The sequence below is a fragment of the Solanum dulcamara genome, chromosome 10, assembly GCF_947179165.1.
Source record: "Solanum dulcamara chromosome 10, daSolDulc1.2, whole genome shotgun sequence".
NCBI classification, from domain to species: domain Eukaryota; kingdom Viridiplantae; phylum Streptophyta; class Magnoliopsida; order Solanales; family Solanaceae; genus Solanum; species Solanum dulcamara.
Window position 1 is genome coordinate 12,546,975 of NC_077246.1, and position 11,885 is coordinate 12,558,859.

The window sequence follows — 11,885 nt, forward strand, 5'->3', positions numbered from 1 at the left end:
TCCTTGTACCCTAAGAAAAAGAACGTGAAGGACAAGCTAGTTCCTCCGTAAGGAGAGTGTGAAGTGTGAACAACATAGTCCTTTTCCGTGGAAATCAAGGTGCAAATACAAAGAACAATCTCTTGCACCTATATCACATGGATCTTTGATTTGGTTTATAATATTTCAGGATGATTTCTCAAAAGAATTAGCAGAAAACTGCAGGGAAAATACTTCAAAACACACCTCTATTGATTATGTACCGGTTCCTCGGTGTTACATAGCTTAAAACCCCATTTAGAAACAAACTGAGTTTTTTGCACTTTTACATCACAGTCTATATTATCATCTACTCTGAAAAGAACTAACTTCTAACTTAATAAAAGGATCCCCTTCCTTCTCATAATGCCTAAGTATTAAGTTCATCCTGATTTTAAAAAAAAAGATGAAAACTAGATACATATTCAAAGTCAACTTACAAGAATCTAGTCAACCTTGCGGAATAGAAAGGAACAAAAAGGGAAAAGAATGAAAAAGTACAATTGCTTCCCTTCATCATCACCATAAGAACTGACTTGAGGAAAATTATGTATCTAGATTTAGAAGTATAATCACAAAATAGGTGTGAGATTAGCCTTAAATAAGTGGTCTATCAAATTCTTCCAGCAGTTCTATGGCACAAATAAGAAAATTACCTTCTCCACTCAAAAGGTTCTCATGTTGTTGTACTCCATTAGTTGGGTTGAAGGACTACATGCTGCAGAACAATTTTAAAAAAAATAAGGAATCATGCTTAAGTAGTCTACAAGCGCCATCACTTGGGCAATCTGAATGACCAAGTTAAAACAATTTCATACACATCAATAGATGAAAAGTGGATAGTAGGTATTAAAACACATTATTCAAAATAAGCTAGCCAAAACCTTACAAAGTTCACCAAATTGTTATTTACCTTGATTTGCGTTCTGTTGTATGTATAAGTTATGTGAACTAATCCATCACTAGCTTGGATAACAGCAGGATAAGAGAACTCTCCTACAGTTTCCTCGAGTGTGATAACATCATGCCACGAGTCTCCGTCATCTTCTGAGAGTGCTACCTTGAGCACACCCCTAGAAATGGTATTGTACGCAAGCAAAAGACGCCCATCTTTTAGCTTAACCCCATCAATCCCTGCTTATGACATATCACATAATCAACAACTATGTCGGAATGAATAACTGCTCTTCATATATTCCTGTGAAGTAATATTACTAAATTTCACACAAACAGTTTCAGAAAGGTATAATACATAACCAGACACTCAAACATGACCTCAGTTGGCAAGTAAGCACTCCAACTTTGAGAATGCACATCTAGACACCTCAACTTCATCTCAACTGGAAACTAAACACTCCAACTAGTTTTCACTGTGTCTCATGGACGCCCGACGGTGACGTGACACATAAATTTTGGAGTTGTCTAGACAATCAATTTTCGTAAGTTGGAGTGTTCAACTGACATAGTGGAGACGAGTTGAGGTGTCTAGATTTGCATACTCAAATTTGGAGTTGCCCACTGGAGCAAAGTTAAAGTATCTATCTATATATTATACCTTTCAGCAAACATGTAAGTTTGGTCACCGGTAAAAATATCTTGTAACTAAGGAAAGCTACGAAGAAATAAACTGATTTTGTAACCATTGTAGTATAGGCACACAATTTCAAACAACCTAAAGCTGAACTGTACCTTCTTAAATAGTTACCTGAGTTAGGATTGGGCAATTCAGTAGGCTTTGCGTAACTCCAAGTATAACCACCGTCATGGGACTCTGACATGCAGATTTCATTGATGCCAGCGAATGATCTTAGAAGAATACGCAATGTCCCATTTGCAGTCTGATAAGGAACGGGTTGAATCACACTAAGAGGGTTATTCTCGATGTATATTGGACCATACTTCCTCCACGTCCTACCTGAATCAACAGTCATCTGTAGTAGAGAAACGTATGCTAATCATTAGTTCCTTTTGAACACACTAGGAATGGATACTTTTAGCGTTCACTCAACTATTTAGTACAACCTCCATCCATGCTCCCCAAGAGTTCCAACTCTCTACAGATGATCCACAAAGCAAGGAACCACTTTCCAGCATGATAGGCTAAGGAAAATAAGTGAAAAACTTATTTTTAGCTTATCAGATATGATATATCTAAGTAGCATGGAACTGAGAGTATAGAATTGTTCATTTTCATGCCTTATTTTTTATTGGCCCCAATATACCAGGAGGAAGTTGTTCTCTTTCCGTCCATGTAACACCACCATCATAAGACCGCTTCAAGCATCCGCTCCATCTAATATACAAAAACCATCAGCAAGCATAGAGAGCACAAAGCTATTGTCCTGATTACACTTCGCAATAGCCTTTATTCAAAGAATTATCAAATCTTGTAAGTTTGATCAACTGTTAATTTTAGAATTACGTTTAAATACTAAAAAGAATTTGGAAAAGTTTAGCCAAATAATTCATTTGAGTTTAGGAATGCTAACTATGTCATCTAATTTGGCTGATAAAAAATGAAACTGGAAGTAGGCAATGGTATTCAGCTTTTGAGAAATTGCACGTTTAGGTAAGCTGCCAAACTGGATAACGCTCCAAATTTAGAGAACCTTGATATAATTGATGAAGTGGCATCACTCAGAAAACAACACATTAATGCATTGAGGGGTGAAATGACAGAAGTAAGTTACAAGAGGTACATAAATGATATCAGAAACTAATGAATCACAGAGTATACCTGTTCAACGAGATGTTGAGAAGTATTGACAGTATAGTGTTATAAGTCATAATTGCATTCAACAAAGTAGTAAAGTTAGTAGTGTTGTATATTCAGCAACGAATTGTGGATGTGACTATCTGAGAATGAAATCTAGCTTACTATGGTTGCATGAAACAAGAAGTCAACTCATTTGAAGAAAATATTAAAAATTTCTCAATTATTCTATGATTAATACATAGTCAGGATGTAACGAAATACAATTAAGAATTACAAAATTACTTATTTCATTATATGACTTTATGCACAAAACACAGCTTTGTATGAAATGCAACAAAACCTTTGACTTTATGCACAAAACAGAGCCTGGATATGTGAATAACTTCTATTTATGCTTGTGAATGTACTCCCAAATTATATCCGCCTTATAGTAATTTAGTGTTATACAATGATTTCTGGCGAACAATATCATGTCGGATCATTCTATGAAATTCATTAGTGGAAAAAATCTGATAATAAAATGAAATGTTTGAAACAAAAAGCTTAAATAATCTTATAGATGTTTATGTCTGAGTAGAGGTCTACATAATATAATTTAGCCACTATATAAAAAAGGAAGCCTGAATATACTTACTTTTGTACCTCTTGCCCGATTTTATAGAATAAGAGTATTTCACTGGAAGGGAGCTTAAACAGTACAGGATTCCACATTGGAACATTAAATTGCTCATCAGCAATAACAGGAGCGGTCCAACGGCCATCCTGCTCAAAATGTTCCATATTTTCAATTTCATTTCCCATGAATAGATTAATAAAAGATAAGTCATATATAGCTTGGCGTATGAATAAGTTTATAATGCTATTTACGAAACGACAATTGTATATTCTGGAAATGACTTAGCTGATATAAATGAACTATAAACTCAAAACCAATAATTGGTTTGCAAGTAAAAAGGCATACATTATCTGATACGAAGGAAACACGATACACAACCAACAAGTTAGAGAACTAAAGTTAAGTTATACAGGATGTGATTACCTTAAAAGTTTGTACCCAAATTTTCACATCAGAAGCTCCCTCTACTGTACCACCAAAATAAGCAACCAAGAAATGATCCTTATTCACCTTTATATGAACCAAATCAGTCACATAATGAATAAACAAATCAGCTATATTCTCAGTCAATTTAGCTAATCAGTGAACCACAACCTCAACAATAGTGGAAGCATGACAATTATTGAACGGAGCCGAATTTTCTGCAAAAGTGAACTCCTCCACTAATGGATCCCATGTCTGATTGCCACTCTTCATTTTGACAATTGTTATGGTACTTGTTAGTACTTTCCTTTCCTCACTATATTAAATTGATCAAACACAAGTAAGGTTCATTTGAAGAACAAATTGAAGGGTGAAAAAAAGAAACCAGCATAAACAAAAACACTAGTTGATTTTTGTTGGTGAAGAGAGTTAGTTGGTACCTGTTGGCAGAGTTAGTCCTACCCGGGCACCATGATTATCAAAAACAGTTATTCAAAAGAATAAACCCCTCTTAACCAACCCCATAAAAATCAAAATAGTAGTGACAATTGAATGAGGTATGTTCTATTGTATAACCACTACTCTTAATTTCAAAAGAATATGCATATACATTGCCAGAAAAAGAAGCACTAAAGTGAGAAAAGTTGAAGAAGGAGATGAAAAGAAACAACAATGGAATCAACACAAAACTTGAAGATTTAGTGCAGTTTGCCATAAAATGTTGCAACTAATTACAGGACAGAAAGAATCTCAGATTCAGCTAAACAAATCAATAGCAGTTGGAGAGAAAAATACCTAGAGTTGACAATGGGGTTCTCAAATAATTCAAGATTATTCTACTAATTTTATTCTCTTATCTACCCTTTTTTAATGTTGCAACTGAGATATAGTAAAACCTTTTAACCTTTTCAACGTATTTGTGTAATGCTAACTTTTTTTTTTTGTAAGTGTTTAAAGTCATTTTTTTTACCATGAAAATTATTTTTATATCTCTTATATTTTAACTAAATTCTCAAACTATCCTTTTTATTCTTTTAACCTTAAAATTCACATCATTTTCCTCATTTAAATACTTTTATCCAAACACTCAACTCCTTATTTATAAAAATAACTTTCAGCACTTTAAAGTTCTAAAAGCACTTCATAAATAAAAATTACTTTTTTTAAATCCATTCAAACAGGCTCTATATTGAAATTGAGTTGATTAATTATAGGGTTGTTCTTGTGGAGAACTAAGGTTTATGGCAAGTTCCTTTATTTATATATTGTGTAATTAATGTATAATTTTGGTATACATTATATAATGAGTATACATATATTGATTATATATTTAAAGATTGTTTGGGAGCAGAATAAGTTGAAATATCTGAGGATTAAAATCTTATTTGAATAAGTTTTTTTTTTAAGTTGGAAATATCAACTTTTTCACTTTTAGCTTTTTTAAAGTTGTGTCGCCTTAAAATGAGTATTCAAAACACATTCTTCATTTCACCCATACACCATAAAAGAGTTTAAAAGTTATTTTAACTTTAAAAACACTTAAAATAAGCCTATCCAAACAGGCTCTAAGTTTAAAATTAATTTTATATTGTGTTTGGTTAACAATATAAATTTAATCTAGGATAAATTTGTGTTGTCAACCAAACACAATATAAATTTAATCTCATCTTAATCTTGGATGTCCCATATTATCCTATCAAACGGAAAATTATTTTATCTCACCTTTTATATTGTATAAATTTATTTCAAGACTATAATCTCTGAATAATTTAGTATGCAACTCAAACAACCCCTTATTATACACAAATTATACAGAAAGTTGGTGTGGAGAATATTATATATAATAAACATTTTGATTACATTATGTCTTTTGATTTTCAGGAAAAGGGCATAATTTTTTTTTTGAACTTGTCCCGAAAAATTAGTTACACGCTTAAACTATCATGATGACTTATTACACATTTTTATTACTTAAAAGTGAATTCAACACCACCCCGAGATGAAGTATGTGATGTACTACACTCACTATCACATCAATGCTACATCAGAAATTATTAATTTTATATTATTTTCTTTTCTTTATTAATTAACTTTTCTTTTGTTGGCTCTATTTTTACACTAATTAATTCCTAAAATATAATTAAAATTCTCTAATAATTGTATCTTCTTCATCACTAAATCCACCAACTTTATCTCTCATCTCACCAAAAATATTATGTCCCGGCACCTTCAATATTGAATCTTTATTCTTCACTATCACTATATCACCTTCAATTCTTCAACCCCATTGAATTAAAATTTAATTTTTTTTATGAATTTCAGCTAGATTTCTTCTTCTTCTTTATGGGTTTTGAAGAAATCATGATTCAAAATGAGGAGTAAATGAAGAAACCACAGCGACGACGGTGGTGGCCGAAAGAGGTTTTTTGATGCTATTTCGTTGTCTTCGACAGCCCTAAATAAAAATTTCGAATATCATGTTGATATTCCCACCACCCTCACCCCCACCTCCACTCCCTTCTCTGGATTCTATATGGCTAAGTATTATAACTTCAAATCTTTCAAAATTAGCAAAAAAAATTAATTTTTTCAATTTATTTGAATTGATCTTACAAAAAATTAACCTAATTGCAAAAAAATAAAAGAAAAATAATATATATATGAGGATTTTAGAAGTGCTTTGTGAAACATTAGTTGTTTCTCAATTATACAATTTCAATATCATAATAACATATGATCATACTGTTATTATCATACTGTGATAGTATCATTCATGTACCATCAAATGACTTAGAAAAATATTTATGATACCATCACATTATATATATATATTTATAATTTCATTTTTAACACAAAATTACATATTTTTAATTATAAATTCTTTTAGCCACTTGAAAGCTTGTATTTTATATATCAATTAAAATAAAAATTTTAACATTTTACAATTTAAGAGTGATATGGGCTTAAATGAAGTGATATAAATAATAATTTTTTTTTTATTTTAAGAAATTTGAGATTAAAGTTTTATTTTTAAACTAAATAAGATGAAAATTTTATTTTTAAATACATATAGTACCATCATGGGAATGCACACACAAAAATATTTAAGGTAAATAAGATGAAAGTTTTATTTTAAAAATAAATAACGAAAGCGCAAAGAAAATATAAAAAACTAAATAAAGTGAAAGGTATTTTTATAAACAAACAACTTGTACTTAAAGTTTATGCAATGCATAGTATTTTGAATTAAATACAACAAATCAAATAGTCAATAAGAAATAACTTCAGCATAACTAATCTCATCATAACTAATCTCATCATAACTTGTATTCAAACCAAATGACATTTTATGGTATCATTGAGGATTTAGAAGTTCCACATTAAAGATTGAAAATTGGCTTTGTGAAATAGTGATTGTTCCTCAATTATATCATTTCAACATCATGCCATTCAGTAATTGTGTAATTTTCCCTAAATGTCTGGTTATTCCTCAATGTACTATAACAATATGTCATATACTGTCATGGTATATGATTCTATACAAATATACAATATGGTATATAGGTATTATACCTTTTTTTGCATGATTTATAAGTTATATATTGAAAATCTTCATGAACTGAATATCACTTTACAGTTTGTGCAAGAGTGTATTTGTTATTGTAGGTTTAATAAACTTTGATTGTTTTCTTGGAGATGTCTGTAATTATGTTAGCCAGACTCATCTCTTCACTAACAAAATTACAAGCATCATCAGTGTTACAAGATGTATTTGTTTCTGTAAAAGTGAATAGTTTCATATTTTTTTAAATGTCTCTGGACAATCAATCATTGATGTACTTATTTCGATTGGTGTGTGATTGTAGGTGATCATTAGGGGATAGGAAGTAATTTCAGGCTTCTTCTCTTTCAACTCAATGTAGATTTTCACGTCCATATTATTAGATATTTTCAGTGGCAGGAATCCAGGTGCAACTGCGTACTTGATCTCGATGTTTTCAGAAGCAATAATTTTGAATTGATTTGAGATTTGTGTGACTAAATTGTCGTAATTGAAATTAGATTCTACTATTGTTGCCTCAACGTCAGAACTAATGTACTGTTGCTGTGAATTCCAACTACCATGATGCTGTGGGAGAATCACAATTTCCTCCAATGATAAAATATTGTGAAATCGAGTGTTGACTTAAATTGGAGAAGGGATTATATTAGGGAAGGGAGCAGTGATTTGTTGAAGAAATGAAAGTCGCGTGCATGTAGTTATAGTTATAGTTGAGGAAATTATAATTAGTTTTGTTTGGGGAGGGGGGGTTATTAATTACAAAGATGTATTTATCTGAAATTATTTGCTGCTCTGGAGCATGAATTTAGTTTTTTATTTTTATTTTTTTGTATATAATTTTTTTTTCCTTTTTAAAAAAAATATCATGTCAAATGAAATATGGGACGGAGGGTATTTTAGTGGCGGAGACTTAAATTACTAAACCGGTGAAAATGACCTGTTGATCACGGAAGCTTAGATAAGTAAAAAGTTCACCTTAAAAGTTAAATCACAAGCTTCATGGGATTTTAGGTAGCAGGCTTCTTCTATTTATAATAATAATACTTAACTCCATTAATTAAACATACACTAGGACTTACGGTATGTAATGTCCAGTGATTGGAAGAATCCAGAAGGAATCCCATAAACTTTTGATTCCAACTACTTTTGGACATCCTTTTTGTGGTTAAAGAAAATTGAAATGTGAGGAATAGGAACTTGATTCATTTCAAAGGAAATTATAGTATTTATATATAATAAAATTTACTTTTATATATATATATAATAGATGTTGAATTTTTTTGACTTTTTAGTGTGTTTTTATTTCTTCTAATTTTGGTAACCAACCATTTATTGCCATGTTGGACCTTTCGTCTTGCCCTTGTACACAGGGTGCCTCGTAAAATCATATTGTCATTTAAGATTTTACAATCTTTTGCTCTGCTCATTCTCCATCTAATATATAAACCTCCTCACAAATTTCCGCGCTAACAAAGGAAACTGTACGTGCAAGTTATATACACTGATAGCATAAATATGGCAGAGGAGGACGAAGCTTTGGAAAATAAGAAGGTACTAGTCCGAAGTGCTTCCCACATGTATGATGAATTGAGGAGTTTTAGGACGTGGTTCAAGTGGATGTGTGTCGACCAATCGGACCCTTGGTCTGCTTGTTTATCTTGGTTTGTGTTCAGTTTACTGGCAGTTGTTGTGCCATGGCTGTCCCATTACCTTCTGGCTTGTAGCGATTGCGATGCTGATCATAGTAGGACTTACGACTCTGTTGTTCAGTTGTCGTTCAGCAGCGTTGCTGTGCTGTCATTTATCTGTCTTTCGAGGTTCAATAAGAAATATGGACTTAGAAGGTTCTTGTTCCTTGACAAGCTTTGTGATGAGAGCGAGACTGTTAGAAACTGCTACACACAACAACTCAATGTATGTATTCTTTCCATCTTCCTTGATCTCAGCTTAAGTATTTTTTTTGGTTCCTTAGACTCTGTTTTATATGGTAAATTTTGTGTTAAAAACGAATTATTTGGAGTTGATTAAGTTTGATAGTAAAGGACAAGTGAGGCTTGCTCTAGTGGTTGAGCATCTCTATAATCAACTGATAGAGTGAGGGTTCGAGTTATATTGGAGGGCATGTGAGAATACTATTGATCCTTCTGAGGGGGTTGGATGGAAAAAAGAATAAGTTTGATAGTAGTAAAGGTTCTTTCTTTAATGATTAGTTGGCCAAGGATCGAGATTTCTCCAGTATGACTGCATGGTGCTCAATGCAAACATGAATCCAGTCTCCAATTTCCTTTTCCATTCATAAATGTGTGGACTGAATTGTTCAAATCAGTGAATATGCTATGTTGATTCTTGTTTTGTACTAGTTATTATTACTATACGCATTGAACAACATGATGCAAACTTATATTTTACTCTTATTAATATGCAGAGATCGATGAGGATCCTATTCATTTTTGTAATGCCGTCTTTTGTTGTTGAAAGCACATACAAGATTTGGTGGTACAGCTCAGGTGGAACCCAAATCCCATTATTTGGCAATGTAGTCGCCTGCATTCTGGAGCTGACCTCCTGGCTCTACAGAACCGTCGTGTTCTTCTTAGTGTGTGTACTTTTCCGCTTGATCTGTTACCTTCAGATCCTCCGATTACAAGATTTTGCTCAAGTACTCTTCCATGTGGATTCTGATGTTGAATCCGTGTTGCGAGAACATCTCAGGATCAGGAGGCACTTGCGAATTATTAGCCATAGGTTCCGCGTGTTCATCTTGTGGGCACTGATATTTATCACAGCAAGTCTATTTGCCTCCCTTCTCCTGGCTACACGCCCAAATGCAGATCTACGTGTCTATAAGAGTGGTGAACTTGCGGTAATGCATTCTCGTAATCTCATTAGTGGTTATATAGGGTTAAAATTACTTTTTATGTATATATAGTAGATGTTGAACTCTCTTTGACTTCTTCGTATGTTTATTTCTTCGTTTTTTGACTTCTTTAATAAAAATTCTTATTCCGCCACTGTCTTTGCCCGTTAATGGAACTATAAATGTTTTGGTCTTAATATATGCAGCTGTGTTCTGTCAGCCTTCTTGCTGGGCTGATGATACTGTTACGAAGTGCAACCAGAATTACCCACAAGGCACAAGCCGTGACGTGCCTTGCTGCAAAATGGCACGCGTGTGCGACAATAGACTCGTATCACTGGACTGAGGCTGAGATTCCTCCAGAAGCACATCAAGTAGATTGTAACAATGATTTTCCCCCAAGTTCTATAGGATCATCTGATGCAGAGGATGTTGGAGATGAAGAGGATGAACTGGATAATACGAAGTTTGTCCCCTCGTATGCCTATAGTACAATTTCGTTCCAAAAGAGACAGGCTCTAGGTATGCTGATTGCAGTTAGCCCTCCATTTCAATTTATTTGTCTTAACTTTTTTTTTTAATTCAAAAAGTATATGTTTACTTGCAACTCTTTAATTTTAACTTTACATGTTTACATCACAAGATTAAATGACACTTTGGTGTTGCAGTGACATATTTTGAGAACAATAGAGCAGGAGTTACTATATTTGGCTTCATGCTAGACAGAACTTCTCTTCACACCATTTTTGGGATAGAGCTGACACTGATGCTCTGGTTGCTTGGGAAAACCGTCGGCGTTTCTTGAATTATAAATTTGCTGCACAATAGAAAATTGTGTGAGTATTTATGTCATTGCCTTTGAAATTGTGTAGTATAAGATCATGTAATGTGGATCCATGAGATGGTTGTAGTAGTTGTATGGTTTCTTGGACACTGTAACACATATGAAAATTTTCTTCTTCTTGCTTATGATTAATGCTGATGAACAAGGAAAACATCATGCCTGCAGTAATGCAATTGAAGGCAGTCTGATTCAGTGACAAAAAATAATTTATGAATTTATTGCTTTTTTTCTCTTTTTTTCTTTTTGTTTATGCTCTCTTGCCTCACAACATTTGCCCAAAAGCTTTTAGAATTCACTACTAAAAGCATCTGTTTTCCGAGGGCCAAAATTGATGGACAGCCATTGAAAACACATGTTTTTTGAGGGCTGGCATTTTCGGGTACTCTGTTCAACAAGAATATAAGAAGAATAAGGGAAAATAGAAAATTTAAATGTTATAAATAAATATAAGAGACCACAAAAGTCACTGTATGTCTTTAAGAAATTTAATCCCCTCATTGTATCCGAGGTTGTGGATAATTTCCTCCCACGATAAAATGGATATACCTGTTAAAAAAGTAGCGGCACTTCAAACTTCAATAACTTCAGCGAAATCAAAAGTCAGCAACGAAATCACACTATACTCTACTTTGTTTGTAAAAAAAAAAAGCAGAAGAAGAATAAAATTTGATGCAGAAAATTGAGAGGAAACCTCTCTATTTATAATCAACAATAGGTGCGAACTCACCTGTTTAGAACATGCATGGTATCTTTTGGAAAAAGAAATGTTTGTTTGGAAGGAACAGGTCCTTTATGAAACAATTCCACGAATTTTAAATTAATCTTATTCCACAAATTAGTTAGTAATTT

The 11,885-nt window shown here is 32.8% G+C and overlaps 2 protein-coding genes across 4 annotated transcripts; one reads left to right on the top strand and one right to left on the bottom strand.

Annotated features, from left to right (window-relative positions):
• Nucleotides 1-210: 210 nt before the first annotated feature.
• LOC129870995 (uncharacterized) lies at nucleotides 211-4,641 on the bottom strand. 3 transcript variants are annotated; one of them, XM_055945862.1, is made up of 9 exons: nucleotides 4,569-4,641; nucleotides 3,945-4,089; nucleotides 3,774-3,860; nucleotides 3,369-3,496; nucleotides 2,215-2,311; nucleotides 2,041-2,118; nucleotides 1,724-1,949; nucleotides 932-1,152; nucleotides 211-736 (listed from the first exon to the last, which is right to left on the bottom strand). In XM_055945862.1, the coding sequence occupies exons 2-9, from the start codon at nucleotides 4,044-4,046 to the stop codon at nucleotides 713-715; spliced, it is 963 nt and encodes a 320-aa protein (XP_055801837.1). In that variant the 5' UTR covers nucleotides 4,047-4,089; nucleotides 4,569-4,641; the 3' UTR covers nucleotides 211-712. The 3 variants fall into 3 exon arrangements, with proteins under 3 accessions (XP_055801837.1, XP_055801838.1, XP_055801836.1); XM_055945863.1 differs by lacking the exon at nucleotides 4,569-4,641 and adding an exon at nucleotides 4,214-4,292; XM_055945861.1 differs by lacking the exon at nucleotides 4,569-4,641 and having other exon boundaries at nucleotides 3,945-4,195.
• A 4,036-nt stretch (nucleotides 4,642-8,677) lies between these two features.
• LOC129870994 (uncharacterized) lies at nucleotides 8,678-11,239 on the top strand. The gene is made up of 4 exons (XM_055945860.1): nucleotides 8,678-9,249; nucleotides 9,761-10,198; nucleotides 10,399-10,714; nucleotides 10,861-11,239. Exons 1-4 carry the CDS (start codon nucleotides 8,851-8,853, stop codon nucleotides 10,995-10,997), a joined length of 1,290 nt encoding a protein of 429 aa, XP_055801835.1. The 5' UTR covers nucleotides 8,678-8,850; the 3' UTR covers nucleotides 10,998-11,239.
• The last annotated feature ends 646 nt before the right edge of the window (nucleotides 11,240-11,885 follow it).

Bases quoted from the DNA above. Each gene is read 5' to 3' on its own strand.
- LOC129870995 (XM_055945862.1), bottom strand. From the start codon at position 4,046: ATGAAGAGTGGCAATCAGACATGGGATCCATTAGTGGAGGAGTTCACT. The intron at 1,950-2,040 runs GTTGTACTAAAT...TCTCTACTACAG, and splicing joins CTTGGGGAGCATGGATGGAG to ATGACTGTTGATTCAGGTAG. The intron at 1,153-1,723 runs GTAACTATTTAA...TGTCATAAGCAG, and splicing joins ATTGCCCAATCCTAACTCAG to GGATTGATGGGGTTAAGCTA.
- LOC129870994 (XM_055945860.1), top strand. From the start codon at position 8,851: ATGGCAGAGGAGGACGAAGCTTTGGAAAATAAGAAGGTACTAGTCCGA. The intron at 9,250-9,760 runs GTATGTATTCTT...ATTAATATGCAG, and splicing joins GCTACACACAACAACTCAAT to AGATCGATGAGGATCCTATT. The intron at 10,715-10,860 runs GTATGCTGATTG...TTGGTGTTGCAG, and splicing joins CCAAAAGAGACAGGCTCTAG to TGACATATTTTGAGAACAAT.